General features: G+C 39.6%; 2 protein-coding genes across 7 annotated transcripts in view; both read right to left on the bottom strand.

Annotated features, from left to right (window-relative positions):
- LTBP1 (latent transforming growth factor beta binding protein 1) overlaps positions 1 to 17,813 on the bottom strand; it is a gene marked incomplete at its 5' end in the record, with an annotated part of 426,899 nt that overhangs the window by 134,595 nt on the left and 274,491 nt on the right. For 4 of the 6 annotated variants that reach the window (XM_082672355.1, XM_082672357.1, XM_082672358.1 and 1 more), the window contains 5 exons: positions 1,860 to 1,958; positions 2,779 to 2,878; positions 7,522 to 7,544; positions 9,709 to 9,936; positions 12,724 to 12,891. In XM_082672355.1, the coding sequence (XP_082528481.1) occupies positions 1,860 to 1,958; positions 2,779 to 2,878; positions 7,522 to 7,544; positions 9,709 to 9,936; positions 12,724 to 12,891 (618 nt within the window). The remainder of the gene's footprint in view (positions 1 to 1,859; positions 1,959 to 2,778; positions 2,879 to 7,521; positions 7,545 to 9,708; positions 9,937 to 12,723; positions 12,892 to 17,813) is intronic. The other 2 variants (XM_082672356.1, XM_082672360.1) reach the window with 1 other exon arrangement.
- On the bottom strand, positions 4,311 to 5,694 carry LOC309834011 (GA-binding protein alpha chain-like; the record flags this gene model as incomplete). The annotated part of the gene is given in 3 exon segments (XM_082672606.1): positions 4,311 to 4,658; positions 4,660 to 5,430; positions 5,434 to 5,694. Coding segments are annotated over 3 exon segments (1,353 nt in total). The 5' UTR covers positions 5,668 to 5,694.

Genomic DNA, 17,813 nt, shown 5'->3' with positions numbered 1-17,813 from the left:
TGCTTTTTAAAAACACTTTCTAGTCTGCTGTATCAGTTCAAGTATCTAAGAGAAATTACATCCACAATTTTGAGAAAATGGGTAAAAGTTTTTGGTTTTTTAAAACATATAAAAGCTGTATGTATTTAAGGTGTACAACTTGATATTTTAATATGTATACATTGTGAAATGATCACCACAGTCCCACTAATTAACACATCTAACCAAGCACATGTCTATTGGAAATGATGCATGTCATGTTCCTGAAGAGGTGAAATTCTAAGGGAGGCTGCAAACTCCTCTATTAGCTTCTCCTGCCAACCCATTGCCAGCCTCATCCTGCAATGACATCAGGAACTTAAGCTGCTGTGATACATCTTAGTGATATTTTCTCTGATTATAATACTATATTTCCACACAAGAATATGTGGAATACACAAAAAATTCTAAAATGAAACAACACCCAAACCTCTCAGACCCCACTACAAAAAATAATCACTGCTAATATCTGATGTATTTTCTTCTAGCATTTTCTCAATGTACGTATGTCTCCTTTTTTTATATTTATATTCAATCATATATTTATATTCTCCTTCAGATTCTTTTCCATTATAGGTTATTATAAGATATTGAATATAGTTCCCTGTGCTATACAGTAAATCCTTGTGTTTCTTTGTTTTTAAATTTTTATTGGCATATAGCTGCTCTACAATGTTGTGTTAGTTTCTACTGTACAGCAAAGTGAATCAGTTATACATATTTGGTTTAATACACTGTATCCTTCATTTTCATATACTTCATCTTGTATTTAACAATATCTTGTGACCATTTTCTGAGAGATTTTAATAAAAATTCTTCAAAAATACTGTAATATTTGATGGTAGCATACTGTTTCAATGTAGATATAATTATCTATTTCCCTATAGTTAAATACTTAGGTTTTTTTTTCTATTTCTCTATTATACATGGTGCTGTGGTAAGCGTCCATTTATATAAACCATTACAACTGTTTGCGGGGACATTATTTCCTTATACTAGTTATTTTAATATGGGATACTGACTTAAAAGTCTTGAAGATTTTTTAAAGTTCTTGACACATATTGCCAGTTTGTGCTTTCCAGAAAAGTTGAACTAGTTTACATTCCTTTCAGCTATGTGTGAGAGCCTCAATTTCACTCTAGTAAAAATGAAATACTGATTCGTTAAGAATAAAGAATTCTCATTTTAATTTGCATTTCTTTGACGACTCGTAAAGTTGAAATTTCCTATTACATATATGTTTCTTGGTATGTTATCTATGAATTACCTGATTACATTATTTCCATTTTTCTATCAGCATTTTTATTGCTGATGTATAAGACCTCACTATACATTAAGGATATTAACTTTCAGGCTGTTGGTTACAAATTATGATAAATCTTTATAATTTGTCACTAATGATTAAAATAATATATGTTTATTATAAAGAATTTTAAAATATATAAAAATATATTGGAGAGCATAAATGTTATCCATGATCCTATCAGCTGGGGATGGTTAAACACTGTGATGAACTTTTTCTGTTTGTAAACATTTAAAAAATAAAACTGGAATCACTGTGTTCTATATTTCTTAATATTTTGCCATAAGCATCTCCTCACAACATTAAATACTTTTAAAACATTTATAGCTATGTGATATTCTGCTGCACATGTACCATAACTCGTTTAAACATATTCCTCCTTTAAACAGTATTTAGATCATTTCCAAATATTTGCTCTTATGACTAACTGCCATGAGCAATCTTGTGATACATGTGATACAGCTTTGACACTACATTTAAAATGAAGTTCATATCCACGTCTCCTCCACAGGCTCTGTGACATCAATACTGCACCTACCTGTTACTTGAGTAGGTGCAATGACTTGGCTGGCACTTGATGTTGAAGCTTCAGGAGCTACTTCCACAGGCACAGGAGGTGATGTTTTTTCAATCACTACTATACGAGGAAGGAGGGAATAAAATGAAAATTAAAGGCTGTTATGTGCATTGAGATCCCATTTCAAAATGCAAGCATAATTTAATCTAACAACATACCACAGTAATTCCTGGATATAGGAACAGCTATGGGTCCCTAAAGCTCATGGTATTAGCCTGTAGCCCTGGTTTCAACATTTAGCAAGAATATCTGAGAGCAATTTGGAAGCCAAGAAAAATGACCCTTCATCAAATGATGAACCTCAATAATGTTCTAATAATATATACTACTCCTGACCACAGAAAATAGTGAAAAATTTTATCATTATAATACTTATAATATAGCTGTCTCCCCTTATCGGAGGGGGATATGTTCTAAGACCTCCCCAGTGGATGTCTGAAACCGCAGATAGTACCAAACCCTACATATACTATGTTTTTTCCTATACTAACGGGCAGGAAGCATATAGAGCATGGATACTGGACAAAGGGATGATTCACGCCCCAGGCAGGATGGAGCAGCACGGCGCGAGATTTCATCATGCTACTCAGAACAATGCACAATTTAAAATGTATGAATTGTTTACTTCTGGAATTTTCCATTTCATATTTTTGGGCTGCAGCTGACCGCAGAAAGTGAAACCACGGATAAAGAAGGATTGACTGTACCATACTTACACTAACATTATATAAGTATATTAATATACATAAGTGTATTTCACATGTTACTTCACTTAGGAACTCTCCTGATTAAAACTTTAAAACCAAAGACACAGAAAAATCCTCATCTTACTCTTTTATTCATAGTACTCTTACAAACAGCACAAATCAACACAGGCTACCTGGAAACTGTGGATGCAGATGAATAGTGGAAATGCCTGGAGAGAGCTGGGGTTGACTAGGCTCAAGTTTGCTTTTCTCTTGATCCAATGAAGGTATTTCCTAGATGGTTGTATTAAAAAGAAAAAAGAAAACAGAAAGTAGGAATTTTTAGTTTCCACATATTACTATTTTTATAAATTTTACTCTTAGAAAGGCAACAAATATCACAGGTACACAAAAACCTGGGCAATTGCTTGAAATTTAAAAAAAATGAACCGTTGCTGTGCTGCTACTATACTAAGCCCTTGAGTTTTCCCAGCAGTGCTGATATGTGCACACACCCTCACCCACTTCCCGGGGGCCCAAAGCAAAAGGTCTCTTCAGATATTTTAAACGAATGCCTTGGCTCAGGGGCCCACGTTTGGTCTGGAACAAGGCAAAACTGACCCCAGAGGAGAACTCCACCATCACCTCATTCACATGTGGCTTCTGCCCAAATAAAATGTCCAGCCACACTTTGCAGATTAAGTAATGGATACAGGTATGCCATAACAAAGAACACAATACATTAAAATACAGTAAGCCGGTCAGTCATTACAGTAACTTTACACCTCCACCTCTCAGAATACTGGTAGTCAAACAGCAACAGAAAAATAGGGACCTGGAGGAACACCTCACACATCCTGTTGACCACTCCTGTCCTCTGGGCCAGAAGCAAAGAAACAGACTGGCACCCAGGGCTCAGTTTCCAGTTACAGCTCCTTAGGGCTCCTGCAGACTGAACAATCGGGCTAGGTAAGGATCTGAGACCTCACTCACACCACTGTGGGCCCAGAGCGCTCACATCACCACTCCTGGTTAAAGCACTCCTTGCTTTAATCACTGTCATCTTCCAGAAAGCCCACTCCCCTGGCCTCTGTTTCCCTTTTACCTTATCACCTTTTCTGCTTTTGATAAAATAGATATCCTGCCTGAGTATGTCATCAAAGACCCAATTGTGTAGGCATGAGTGCTTACATGGTAACTCCATTTAGATATTCCACAAATTCCTCAAACCCATCCCTTCCCCAAAGCATCCAGGCTCTGATTCCACCTTCTTCATTTCTATTAACGCCACAGCCATTAACCTGTCCAGGTTTAAAGTCACTTTTTAGTACCCCTCTTTCATTCCTCATTCCAAGCCCTGCTCATTTCCACTATTCCTTATATTTGTTCATCTTTTTCCACATCCATAGCCCCCATTACCCTCGTGTGCACTCACTCTCTCATTCTCAGTTTCCTGTGGTCATCTAATCGACCTCTCAAGCTTCCTCTTTCTCCCCATCTCAGTTAATCCTGCTGTGATGCGTCTTCTAGAAACATTGAGCACTTATTACTTTTTCCCACATTTCCCCCTCCTTTTTTTCACAAGAGTATGAAATACATATAAAAAAATCATACATCAGATTGTACAGTCTAGAAATAAAAGAAGATTCAAATTCAGTAATAAAGGTAAGAGCAATACTTGCTCTAACATTTAAGCAAGACCTTGGACTCCCAAAAGGTCCTGGGCTCAATTATCCTTTTCTGTTTGCAGAGACGCAGTAGCCAGGGCTACTGCTGTGACTGGCTGGGCAATTCCATGGAGTTGCATCTTTGCAAGTTTCTTCTGTTCACATTCTGTGACCAAATGGTTCAACTCTGCTGCACTGTATCCAATAAGAGTCTTCAAGTCACAGACAAACTTGTATACAAATCTCTTGCCTTGAACTTTATAAATCATGTCCCCATCATAATAATACCTTAATGCACGACTAAGTTTCTCATAGTTCATTGTAGGTTTATTTTTACGTTGTCCCCATTTTTGTGCAACCAGTTCGGGCTGATTTAGCTTAAGTTCTCCTTCATCACCAACCCAAGAAAATGCAGTCTCGAGCATCCTTGTCAGTAAGAAGTTCTAGCAAAAACTGCCACAGTTGGATTTGGCCGTTGTTTCCTGTTCTGTTCCCAGGTGAACTTCTATCTTCTCCTGAAATCCTTGGAGCTCTTTGTACTTTAGCTGCCTTTGCACTACTATTTATAGCTTTAATGGCTGTTGGTGTAGCAGACTGCACTGATGCTGGAATAATTTGCACAGGTTGATCAACTGTAGCTATCTCATTCATCTGTTGTTCTTGGCTTGCCAATACATATTTTCGAAGAAGTTCCAGATGACTCCAGAGAATTTCTTCCCGAGGAACCCGCTGAAAAAAATCTTCTTGGTTGAGACTACAGAGTTCTCTGCCGGAAATATTCAGCGTAGTGAGGTCTATATTGGTCATGCTGAATTCCTTCATTACCCAAACCCCCCAGTGCAGGACTTGGTCTGTGCACCACTGTATGGGATCACAGGGTACCCCAAGACGTTCTTGCTTTGTCCTATAACCTTCCAGAGCAGCAGCCCATCTCGTCACTTGTCCTGAGGTTTCACCTGAAATGGTTGTAATGTGTTTTATGCCATCAAGAGTTATCACTTGAGTTTCCTCAACAAGATGCGCTTCTGCTTCGGCATCTGGATCAATACCTACTTCAACTGTTTCCGCAGGTTTAACAATTTCCAGGATGTTTAGCTTTGGTTCAATTCCTTGGTAAGAAATTACCTGTACACTAAGCTGTACAGGTCCATCTGTCTTTACTCCTTGGTCAAATAAACTTCATTCTGGATCCAGCTGCATATCTTGCAAGCAAATTTCACGAGCATCCAAAGAACACTGCAGTCTTGGTTCTAGTAGTTTCTTTAAATTGTCTATTGGCTCATTGATGTCTATGGCCTGGCTTACACATTCAGCTGGAGTGTAGGTTTGTTCAACAATGCTTTCTTCTGGGCACTCTGGTTTCTCTGTTCCATCAGTCTCAATTTCTATCAGCTCCTCTGCTTCTCTTTTCGTCATGATTGAAGTATTTCAAAAGCTGACCCCTTCACTTCCTCCTCCTGTTTGGCTTCTGTCTCACCTAGAGCCATCCGGTCGCCGACTGTCTCCGAGACGCTTCCTGTCCGGTGAGTCTCCCCCTCTTCTTAAGAATACAGACTAGCTTTTCTATTATCTATTAAAAGGTGACCCCAGTCAGTCTCAACTGCAGTCCACCCCCTGCAGCCCATGGTCAATGCTAGCAAGGAGCAGACCATGACCAGATGTGAGTCCACTCCCGCAGCTTACAGACAGAATTCCACACCTGCCCCCCTACTCCCCGCCCCCAGCAGCATGGGGCGGCCGACTTCCTACTTCCTAACCAATGTCACTTCTCCACTTGACAAGTACGGTCTAGTTGAGGAGGAGGGTATTTCCCCACCGACTGCAACTGCAGTTTGGTTTTCCAAGCCTTCCAAAGCAGCGTCCCCCCCCACCAAGTTCTCTTTCTAACGGAGTCTCCCCTGCTCCCCTAATTGACCTCTTGCTGTCCCCTCCCTCCACTGCACCTATGCGCACGTAATTTCCCATCAAGGGACCACCCTGCTTTCTCTTCATCAATCTTTAATATCGTGAGACCTCTGCAAAAAGTCAAGCCCGCAAAGCCTATGGCTGCATTTTCCCCACTGCCTCCTCTCCAAATAAACTGCAGGAAAAGTACACAAGCAAATTCTCAGGCCCTCTTTCAGATCCTTTATGAGAGTTACCATAAACTCAATCATAAACAGAGGAGAACAAAATCAGATACGATGAGGTTGTCAGGCAGCTGGCTAGCCCACTCATGGGCTAAAGGATTCCTCCCACTCATCACCCAGAACGAAATTCAAAATCAACAAAATTGCAAACTACTGTACATCACTGATCTTTGGAAATGCTACCCAAGAGCTGCAAATATGCATATCTGTTGTACTTCTTTTGGGGTCAATATAATGTAACATTTTTCCTTATTGGATGCTATCAGTCTAAAATCATTCCTTTTTTCTGGATTCTTTCAGCACTTTTAACACTTATGTTATTCTATCCCCCTATTTATAAGCTAAAGATTTACAAAACTACATATAATAATTCACATATGTATATGACCCATCTAAATCCTAATAATTACTGCATTCTTGCCAACTGAATGAACACTACACAAGTGTATAAACATTTAATAATTACCTAATTTTCATGTCACCAATAAAGAAATATTCAGACAAGGAACAATATTACATAAATAGGACGGAGCTCCAGCAAATGCCAGTATTTTCTACTGATAAATCTCACAATTCATAGCCTTCTTCTGGTGCCAAAAAAAGATAGATTAAAATTTCTCTAAAATTTTAAAGAAGTAATATCCCAGCATTTGATTATAAATTTCAAGGGTAAGCTCTGCTCCTACTCCAATTTAACTCAAACATGCACGTCAAATATTAGCTGAACTAAGAAGTACATCACTCAGTATATATATGCACTCTGAGAACACACAATTACATAAACATGTCAGAACCTTTCTTTCCATAGATGGTCCAGGCCATGAACTGACTCCTTGAATTTCATTTAAGCCCCTGATTCCCATCAGTCCTATCGGTTTTTTCTCCCTAGATTTAAGTTCCTTGAGAACAAGGAGTTTTGTCTGATTTGTTCTCTACTGTTTTCCTAACATTCAGAGTAGTGCCAGTTATACAGTAGGTGCTCAATAAATATTTACTGAATGAATGAATGCTCTATTTCCTTAAACGAAATAATGCATAATAGACATGTCACTGTATTTAAGTCTTAAAAAATCACACATAATCTAGAAGAATGTCATTTTGAAGGTAACAAAAGACGACTTGCAAACAATGAATAAATTACCTTCTCAGGAGGTACAGTTGCCACTAAAATCAAAAAAGAAAGAAGGACATTAGTACAATTTAAGACAGTCCACTACATAATATTTCATTTTCTAAAAAGCAACAAAAGTTCAGTATGTCTCCAACAGGATTAAGAATCAAACTAAATCAAATGCAGAATTATGGTCATCTACCATTTTGGAGAATTTTACACGACTGACAGGGGAAAAGTATCTGTGCTATGTCATTCCTCAATTACAGGAGATCAGGTAGCAGATGTGATGAAGTTCTTTCCAACTCACTTGCTAACTAAAAAAGTTAAAGGAGGCAACACTTCCTGGTACATTGTTTCATGCCTAATCTCAATTTTGTAGAACTTCCCACACCTTGGAAAACAAACATATTCATTATACTTATCCTTAACATAATAAATAATGTTTGAAATGCTTTCTGATGTCACTGTTAAAAGAGAACACCCTATTTCAATAAGAGACCAAAGAAAGGGTGCTGCATTCTTAGTGCGTAGTGATCTTTAATGAAGCCCTGTGAGCATTTTCAGGAAGATATGCTAACAAGATCATGAAAAGAATCACAAGTCAGCAAGATCCAATGAGAGATTAGCATCTGTATGTTGAACAAATCACAGGTTACACCATCATCGACATTATTATAGGGTGGTGGCGGGAGTGATTATGCCTTTCTATTTTGAAACACTTTTCAAAAATCAGTATGTAGAATTAGTCCTTAAGCCTTAGATCAATAATCACAGGGATTTTTCTCATGGGTCAACGTCTCTATAAACATTAATATAAAAGGTAGATGCATTAACTTGTAAAACCAATCAGGGCCCCAGATTGTTAGCACTGCTGCAATGTTCTTGGGGTTAGAAAAAGTCAACTAACTTTCTATCCTGTCTAACCCACCACCAAGAAACTCTTGAGGCAGAATCTGGACCACAGCCCATTTCCTCCTGCTTATGCCAAGGCGGAGAAGGTGCAAACATCTGGCCAAGTGCACAGGAGCAAACTGGCCAGCACTGTCAATTCTAGGTGAGGTCCTACCTTGTCTGCCTAACCAAGGAGAAATGCAGCAAGTGAGAGAGGGGAATAAAATAGGCTAGAACACAGAGAGGTTCAGAGCCCTGAAAAGAGACCTCTCTTCCTTGCCAAGCTCCCAGCGCCTCACTAACCTGGGCACCTTCTCCCCTCACAAAACCCATAAATGGACACCCTGAATTCTGACCAAAGAATCAAGTGTGAAAGGCCAACAGGAGCTTTATTAAAGCCAATACCTATTCCACACAAAGCTAAGATTTTTGTTCCTCCCATCTGGGGTGAGCACTTTTGTGGTGACAAAGATATTCAAAGTATTGGACATGCTGGTTTCTATGGAGAGATGGAGATAGATAATCCCTCTTTCCGAACCAGAGAGTCAAAGCCCCTTGTCTCTAGTCTCCCTCTGGAGTAGCCGGCCTTAACCACTTCCTCGGAAAAATGTGCTCTTTGGTCATGTCACATACTCTCTGTATGACATCTGCAAGTCAGTTGCTCTAAGTCTTGGTTTCTCAAAATGTAAATTAAAAGATTTCACTAGGTGATCGCCAAGATCTCTTTCATTGATCCTGTCTTTCTTCACTTTGCTTCCCCCTATCCCTGACTGCCTGTGAGACTCTATTTCATGGACGCTCAGTTGACGCTTTAACTTTTTAAAGTCTATGGATTCCATTTTTAAAGTAAATACATATTTATTAAATGGCCCTGTAGACACAGAAATGAATTCAGGCTACTCCCTGAAAAATGTGAATCACTCTCCAGGAATAAACACCAAGAAAAAGTAGCTCCCAAACACAAGACAATGTCCTGAGATGACCGTGGAATACTGCCACCTGCTAGGTACATACTACTCTGCAGCAGTGGTTCTCAATCAGGGGTAATTCTGCCTTCAGGGGACACTTAGTGATACTTGGACACCTTCTTGGTTGTAGCAACTGGGAGGAGGAGGGTGCCACTGGCTTCTAGGGGTTAGAGGCCAAGGATGTTGCTAAACATACTACAATGCACAGAGCAGCTCCTCACATCAAAGAACTATCCACCCCAAATTGTCAATAGTGCCGAGGCTGAAAACCCCTGTTCTAGAGGTTATAAGCAGGGAAACCAAAGCAAAGACCCACAGACAGATGGCTAGGTCCGCGATCCATTTCCACTCTCACCTTCTGGCTCCGCCGCTCCTGGCCCCTGTTCCCGGGAGAAGGTCAGGGCCTCCACTGGCTCTTCCTTGGCTGGGAGAGGTGGAGGATGAGTACTTTTAGCAACAGGTTGAGTGTTCTTTGGCTTGACAAATACAGGTCCTTTACCTACATGGTGATGGATTGGCCTGCGTCTATGAACGCCAGATACCGTATAACCCATTCCACCAGGACAGATTTCCTTAAAAGCAGCTAGATTTGGGATGGGAAAATATTCCTTTTAAAAATCTAAAAGTGCAAACTTATACAGAGGAAAACAGCATGATGAATATCTCTTAATAAATCATCACTAATATAGTTACATTTAAAAACTTCAAAAACAGATGCAAAATGCTTGAATTTCTGTCAAACTTGCATATTTACAGAAAAAACCCAACCCTTTCTTTTACTAAACATTTCTCCATCTGTTAATTCCTTATCCTACCCAATCAGAATTTTATATATATATATAGCATATATAGCATATAGAGAGCACATATTTTATATATATTAACATATGTCAGCTACAAATTAGGAGATAGCATACATATCATATTTTCTATTTAATATTCTATATCATATCATGTATTACACACATAAAATATATGTAATACATTAGATTTTTAGGTACAGAACATACTATATATATTATATATATCTCAGGGGGAGTGTAATATCAGCAAAAATCAGACTGTTCCCTCTTGCTTTGGTCTAACTTCACTAGTTATTAACCAGGAACTCAGTAACATCTAAGTTAAATGACTAGCAAGAAGGTTGAAAAAGAAAAAGAAATCACTATTGAGGGAAATGAGGTGCTGAAATCATCCTAATTTGTTTCCAGTTGAAGAAACCAAAGGACTCAGCCAGGATGGAGGTTATCAGCTGATATGGGGAGGCTGGTTAAGAAGGATTGAAACAGGGCAAGTGGCTTTGAAGAGAGATTCTCAGGATGGTGAAAAGGAATCCAGCGAAATACACATGCTAAAGAGATGATGGGTAGAAATAAAGGAAAAAAGGACACGCCAAGTTAGAATGTAGGTATTTTCAAAGAGAGGGATGACAAGTGAGCAAAAGCCTGACCATGACCAACTGGTCGAATTATCCTGAGGGCTAGAAAATATTCTATGCACTGGAACTGCTATTCCTGCCAGGAAGGTGGTTTTGTATGCTTTAAAAAAAAAAAAAAAAAAGGTTGACTGGGGACCTGTGATTTGCTAGCCTCCATCGCATAATCGCCAGGAATGAGTCAAGGGGAAAGACAAGAGAGGCAAGGCAGTGTGTGGCCCGAGGAGGAACGATCCACCTAAGCCCTTTGGTGTCAGCGCTGGAGGCAAGTTACCAAATGCAGACACCAAGGAGCTCATGGTCAACGTCTTTATTTCTACTTTTAAAACTGAAAGTAAAATAAGTCACTTTTCACTTCCACTGAACAAGAGATCTCCTCTTGATGTTCTGGACCTAAAATTAGCTCTTGGTAAAAATAAAACCCCCAAATACTCCTTAAAACATGCTAAAATTTGTTTTTCTAAGGATCACACATTAAATGGTAGAACCTCATTTTTATGTTTAACTATGAAATACAATTTTCATCTGGAAGAATAGATGTTTCTAGCAAAAATGTTTTTCTATCAAAAGCATGATTGAAGCATGTTTTTCTATCAAAAGCATGATTGAAGCATGAATGAACTAAACATTACTCTTATGAAAATCACCATACATCCAAAAACTGGTTAAGTGCCAAAATTTTATCTTTAATATTATTTTCAAACTTAGTTACTGCACTTTATGGAAAAGTCTTCCGCTGTTACATTTACCGTCTTGAGTTATGCTTCATGTAAGGGTTACAAAAGCTATCAAAATTGAACTTAAAGTGGGTCTGTGAATTATCAAGATCATGAATTTAACTGATTATTACTTTTTAATACTGAGAGGATCAGATCCCACAGAAGGATACTAGGGCCTTCTGGAGATGTGTCAAGTTACCCAGTAAACCAAACTACCATTAACATTATACTGTCTCTGCTTTACCAGTTATTTCTGATCCTAGCCGTCAACAAACATGGCTCACGATAGTTAAATTTATATTTAAAACTTGTCTGCAACAGTGCAAGTTATAGGCTTAAGACATTAAATGGCCCTGTGAGAGTTAATACACTTCCCTATGTGGGAAGCACCTTATGGAACAAGAAACTGAGTAGACTTTTTTTATGCCTACCCCATGCCAGTGAAATTGGGGTCACTCCTTTTTTGATAATATCATGCCCAGTATCTGCAGGTATATTTCTTTTTCTTCTCTTTAACTCTACTTGACCCTGCTTGAGGAGTTGGTGACTCCCTGGTATAAGCAAGGCACTTAGATAAATTTATGCTTTCGGGGCATTAGGCCATTATGTACTCAACCGAAGGATAAAGAATCATCACTTCTTAATATTCAGCTCCCACCCAGAAGTTCATGGGAGTTTGGCAGGATCTGCCCTTGAGTTATTAATCTTCAGAGCATAAATTCAACCAATGATATTCATAGTGAATATAATTTTCTCCATTTCCAACTGGAGAAATCAAGCACAATGTTCTTAACAGGACCTGAGAGGCACCTGTTCAATACATGAGTGAAAGAGTTAACCTGCACCAGGTCTAGTCGCTGTGCAGGCGGTGAGCAATCATCAGGAAAGTGCAAGTCCAACAGGGCCTTCTGGTCTCTCCACACTTTCAAACAACAGACTTAGGGCCCTAGAAGCTAGGGATAAAACGCAATGGCTTTTCTTAACATCCAAAAGGAAGTCTAATGTTACACACAAATGGGAAAAGCTCTTTGCATGTAATTCTTCCCACTGATTCAACCTCGTATGTTCATGGTTTTTACAAAAGGGATAAAAACACATCGCATTATTAATAACTAATTTTAAAGTCAGAAACCACAAATAACCCAAGCTGCCCAAATCATCCTGTGTGCTTGTGTGGCCGGGAATGAATGTGAGCGCTTAGCGGGGCATGTCTTACCTGTGCCTGGAAGGGGACATTTCTCACAGTGTGGGCCCCAGGCCTTGCCCACACTACAACAGCAGAGCTGCTTGGTGAGATGAACAGACAGGGGGTGCATACACTGCCTTCCGGAACTGACAAGTCGGTAACAGGGCCCTTTCTCCTCAGAGATCACAGGGGTATCCGCTGAAGCAGAGAGATAAGGCCTGACGTCACCCAAGAAACGACAAAAACCAGTTCGACATTTCACATAATAGTAAAATGAACCTAAAAGTTTGGATTAGAAATCATACTTCAGAATAAATCTGTCTAGATGTAGGGCATTACCCTTCTTGATTTAGGGTCAGTTGACCAAGTGAGTTTGAGAGTCAGGACATCAAACGTCCCTGTCTCTGTCTGGTCCCTTCTTCCATTTTAGTAAGTGTTGAAAATCAACTATGTGTGCGTGAGTGAGAACAAATAATTTCAACCAAAATAAACCTGCCCAAATAAACCTAACTATAAAACCTAATTATCACAATCACTACCTCATTTGTTGTCTTGTATTTAGCCATAAGAGAGGTAGTTCTAGGGCAGAATTTGGTAAACAGCCAGGTATCATGGAAAATCAGGAACTGAACACAGTAGATACTACAAATCAGCTATCACTCTTCTTGCTTGGAGGACCGTGAGAGCCTGCAGGGCCCTATCTGGTCTCATCCTAGGCTAGCGACCAGCAAATGGGAGGCAGAGGACAGCTTCTGACTGGCAATGCCACATAAGGCCCCCGGTCCAGCCAGACAGCACACCAGAGAAGGAACAGATGACATCCTCAACCCCTCAGGAAACATCGCAAAAGCACATCCGCCCACAGTCATCCAATACCTAAGTCCTCATTCTGATTCTTCTTCTATAAATTTAGTAGATGAGACTTCATTAATCTAACAGCTACTGGGCACATAGGGCAATTATGAGAATAAGAAAGACATGGCCCTGCCTTCACAAAGATCATTTTCTAGAGTAAATGTGCATGGAGAATGTTCTACAGAGCCAGTTCCAGGCCAAGTCCACACTGCTGAATAGACCAAGCTTGATGGTCACCTCTCTGTTCATTCCCCATGTCAACAAAAGCTCTTCTCTACTGCATCACTGTCCAAATGAGCTTTTCCCAATTTGCCTTTCCATTACTCAATTCCTCTAGCACCTGGCGTTTCCAAATCACCTTCCTTTCCCGCTCAGAGCTAAATTTTCATTCTCACAAAACGACTGACATCTCTGCTACAAGAAACAACCTGATTCAATGAAAGCACTACAGCACAGTGAAGAGAGCAAGGGTTTTTAGATCCAGACAGACCTGGGCTCACATAGTGTGTCCACCACTCGCCAGCAATATAACCTAGGGAAGTCACTTTGACTGGCTGCAATGGTTTACGTGTCAACTTGACTGGGCCACGGAACCTAGATAGCTGGTCAAAGACAGGTCTGAATGTTGATGTGAAGGTATTTTTCACATGAGATTAACATTTAAATTAGTAGATTTTGAGTCAAGCAGATGACTCTCCAGGATGTGGGTGCGCCTTATCCAAGCAGTTGAAGGCCTTAGGAGAAAAAGAGACTCATCTCCCCAGAGGAAGAAGGAATTTTGCCAGCAGACAGCCTTCAGACTCTGGCTGCAACATTAGCTGTTCCCAGGACCTCCAGGCTGCCAGCCTACCCTGCAGATTGGGGCTTGCCAACCTCCACATTCATGTGAGCCAATTCCCTAAAAATCCCTTCTCATCCACCCACGCTATTGGCTCCATTTCCCTGGAGAGAATGCTAACTCATACACGGGCTGAGCCTCAGTAACTCCCTCACTTATAGGTGACAAGCTCAATGTATAGACTCAAAATATCATATGCTAAACGTCTGCTTCAGAGTAGACACAAAATACACGTCAGCCTGCCTCATTAATAAAAGCAGGTATCTCCATCCTCTCAGGGGCATCTGCACACGACTTGATCACTGCTGTAGTGGTAGAATTTCAACAAAGTGAAAACAGTCGAAAAAAGGATATGGGTGAGTTGGAGGGTGGAACAGAGGATTGAGGGGAGCAGAGGAGACCTTCCTAAGGCTTCAACACTTAGCTCCTCTAATAAGGCCAGGTTTGCCCAAGACTACTAAAAATGTGGTAAAAGGGAGAAGTTTGAGTCTTTTCCTCTCCCTTCTCCTACTCACTTTCTGGAGTCTGTGCAAGTCAGCTATGAAAGATTAAAGGTCACAGAAGAAAAGTAAAAGAAAATTTATGAGTATGGTTATTACCTCCAAAAGGATAAGTTTCTGGAATGACTGACCATCAATTATATAGCATATGGGTGTGTGTCTGTCTCTCTATATAAGTTGTATAATCTTAAGAACATATACATAGTTCTAGGATAATCAGCTCACCAAGGATTTTGCTCCAAAATTTCTTCTCCAACCAAAGTGTTTGGAATTCACAACACATATTTCCATAGAAACAACGTCAGGTCAACTCACAAGAGCCTATTTTACACGTGGTAGGGATTAATTATAACATTAATCGCATTAAGGTTAGTTCTAGATCCCAAGAACAAGGGCCATTTAAAGCAGAGCAGAGTTTCCCCAAACCCTGGACATTGGCAGACGGTGACACTGGCCCCTTGCGCTGACTTGTCCACACTCGCTCCCTGGTATCCACCTCGCCCTCATATCCAGGGTAGTGATACTACCTTAGGCACCATCCCTGTTACACTTACTCTGCTCCTCTATCCAAGGACTCTACTTTAAAGTAACATATCAGGCCTACCGCCCAGATTAACCCCAAACTCCAAATCAGCAATTCAGTTTTTAAGGGATTAGTATGTGTATTTGTGTGTAAGTGAATTATAAGAGACTGCTTGTTCATTAAAGCAAGTCTCTGGTTGAGGCTCCATGCGTGGCGCACACACACACAGAAAAAGCAAAATGTTAGGCATTTTATCATGTGGAGAATAATGACAGAAGTCAAGGAAGCTAATTCCTCCTAAACATCTTCTCCTGAAAGGTCTCTGTTTTATAGGTTTTTGTCCTTGCATCATTTCCTAACCCAGAGATTCTCCCTAAGTGCTAGGATACTGGTGTTTTTTTTTTTTTTTCCACGACAGCTTCCAACGCACTTCAAGTGGGGGTCTTTAAGGGAATAAGAATCACTGGCTTACAGAATCATGAAAACTCAGCTGTTGGTGTGTCAGGGAACATCAGACCGTGTTGTAACTAAACATTGTGCTTCACCCCAGGTGCACATAATAATAAGCCATTAACTAATAAAAAAAAATCTGCTCCTTCAAAGATGGAAGAAATCCCAGGAGAAAGCCATTGGGGACGGTCTGGCTTACATACCTAAATTATGCTAATGCTCCTATGATTCAAATTTTCTTTGCTCTATAATTATGTGGATCAAAAAGTGTTAATTTATGCCTCCCTCAGATTTCTAACAGGATGTGCCCTTTAAAATGGCCTCTATTTTAATGCCTAAGTCACCTGTTATTCTTTTATCATTTCAAATGACTTATATGGCAATTCACTTATTTCATTAAACACCTCTAGCATTTTCACATTCAACATGATACATAAACCCAGGAACAATAGGCTACCTAGAATGACGCATGATTGGTGTTTCTACTGTCTGAGTATCTTTAACCACAGACTGAAAGGCTGGTTGTAAAGGCTAATTCATTAGTATACTACATTTATTATTTAAAATATAATAAACATGATTATATAGTCTATTGCATCATAAGGATTTACACTATACTAAAAAAAAAAAGTCAATATTGCCCAAAGATTGCTAAAGAATTGGTGGAAATGGGAATGGGACAGAGCAATGAGGAGGAATTACAAAGCGTGCTGGTAGGTTCATATATGTATGAAATATGGGGTTTGCAGATTGTATTTTTTGTAGGATGTGTTGCTAAGATTCAGGTGCACAGATTCAGGTACTCTATATAGAGGGAAAAACATTTCAGAAGCGTAAACCCTACTAGAAATGCCACATCAGTCAGTCAAGAAAACAAATCTTTTGCTCCTGGTGACAGACATGGGAAAAATCTTCCAAAGAAATAAACATATAGCTCTATACCCAAGTATAGTATTGAATCTCCACCATATATATCCAATGCTGATGGTGATTACATAACAAACCACCGTGAGAAGGTAAGATGCTATGGTTCTCACATTTGGGCTCCCCAATAATGTATTAACCAACTTATACTTAATTATAGGGTCGTACAACCAACTCTGATTAAACTTTCAAAGCCATGCTGCTCTTATCAATTCAAACATAAATGTAAATATTATTAAGCAGATATAAATTAACCTGGTACTTGGAACAAGTTGAAAAATAGAGAAGACTTGAGGAGACAGCATATAAGCTAGCCTCTCCTACTAGTTTGTTTTCACTCCCCCCCTCCCCCAAACACCTCCAATATCCTTATTCACTTCTTGGATGAAATTCCACATTAGAGTTTCATGCCATTAAAGCTTAAAGTCCCAATGGGATGAGTGCTGGGATGCAGGTGTGGGGAGCAAGTAACACTGTTAGAAGGAGTCTGAGAGATGACTTTCCTAGGGAAGTAAGAGCCCATAGGCACCCTTTTCAGGAAACGGGTTATTAAAAATAAATTCTGCGAGAACCAAAATTTAAAAAAAACAATGATTCTGAGGCCACTGCAGAGTCAGACCAGCATTTTACAGTGAGACTAAATAGTGAGGCTTAAATAGATGACTTGCTCCTGTCAATTTAGACCAGTTTCCTCTTCCTGATTAAAGGCTCAGCTTGTGGAGTGAGACAAATTGAGTTTCAAATTTGGGCTCTACCGCTTATAGGCTGTGGGACTTTTGGAAAGATCCTTAAACTCTCTGTGCCTCAACTTCTTCATTTCTAAAATAGGAAGAACAACACTACAAGCCTCATAGAAATCTGGTAAGTATTATATTTGATAATCTATATAAAGTACTCATCACAGTGCCTGGCACTTAGTAAGTACACAGTAAAGATTACTACATTACTGTCACGGTTTTGGTTGTTACTGCTTTTACGTGGGAGCAAACAGTTGGCACAGATCTGTCTGTACAACCTCAAGGCCATGATG

The sequence above is a fragment of the Grampus griseus genome (genome assembly GCF_964374135.1).
Source record: "Grampus griseus genome assembly, chromosome: 15".
NCBI classification, from domain to species: domain Eukaryota; kingdom Metazoa; phylum Chordata; class Mammalia; order Artiodactyla; family Delphinidae; genus Grampus; species Grampus griseus.
The sequence above is the reverse complement of the archived record's forward strand: the minus strand, read 5'-3'. Positions and strand labels throughout refer to the sequence as shown.